Source organism: Eimeria mitis, genomic scaffold (genome assembly GCF_000499745.2).
Source record: "Eimeria mitis Houghton genomic scaffold, Emh_scaff6469, whole genome shotgun sequence".
NCBI classification, from domain to species: Eukaryota; Apicomplexa; class Conoidasida; order Eucoccidiorida; family Eimeriidae; genus Eimeria; species Eimeria mitis.
In genome coordinates this window covers 1-597 of record NW_013574630.1, presented here as the reverse complement: position 1 = coordinate 597, position 597 = coordinate 1, and the positions used below count along the sequence as shown (strand labels likewise).

The 597-nt window shown below is 55.1% G+C and overlaps 1 protein-coding gene across 1 annotated transcript in view; it reads right to left on the bottom strand.

Moving 5' to 3' along the window:
- The window catches only part of EMH_0087630 (uncharacterized protein), a gene marked incomplete at both ends in the record, with an annotated part of 796 nt that extends 376 nt beyond the window's left edge, over positions 1 to 420 (bottom strand). The window contains one exon of the mRNA XM_013501173.1: positions 66 to 420. Coding sequence (XP_013356627.1) covers positions 66 to 420 — 355 coding nt within the window. The remainder of the gene's footprint in view (positions 1 to 65) is intronic.
- Positions 421 to 597: the final 177 nt, after the last annotated feature.

The window sequence follows — 597 nt, the reverse complement described above, 5'->3', positions numbered from 1 at the left end:
TACTGTGCGGTCTAATGGTACAGACTGTGGCAGTGCTGCTCTTGACTCTGGTGGTGCTGTTTTACCTGTGTCTGCCAGTGAATGTGGGGCTAGTGCGGACGAGTCTGGCGTCGCTGCTGCTGCTTCTGTTGCTGCTTCTTCTGAGTGCGCTGCCGCTTCTTCACCAGCTTCTGCTGCACCAGCACTTGACTCTGATTGCGCCGCTACTGAATGCGTTGCTGTTGTCCCTGTAGCTGATGCTCCTCCCTGTGCAGCTGCTGCAGTTGGTCCTGACGCCTCCACATTTGCTGCTGCCTCGGCTTCAGCTTGAAGTGTGAAAACCCCAGCAATGACAGCGCCAAGTGCAGCAACCAACGCCTCGGAAAGCGGTGATAAGTCGCTGTCGTTGGGGACGATTTTATCTTGAGGGGACAGCTCCATCAAGAAGGACTCTAAGGTCCTAAGCGGGTGGCTCTGCAGTGCTTCTACTGCAGATAGTTGCCTCCGGCAAACGTAGCTGCAACTGCTGCTGTTCCCACCCTTGGGGAAACTGTGTGGAGACAGCGAAGGAATCAGACAGGAGACAGCTGCTGCTGCAAGAAGACATGGAAAAGAATC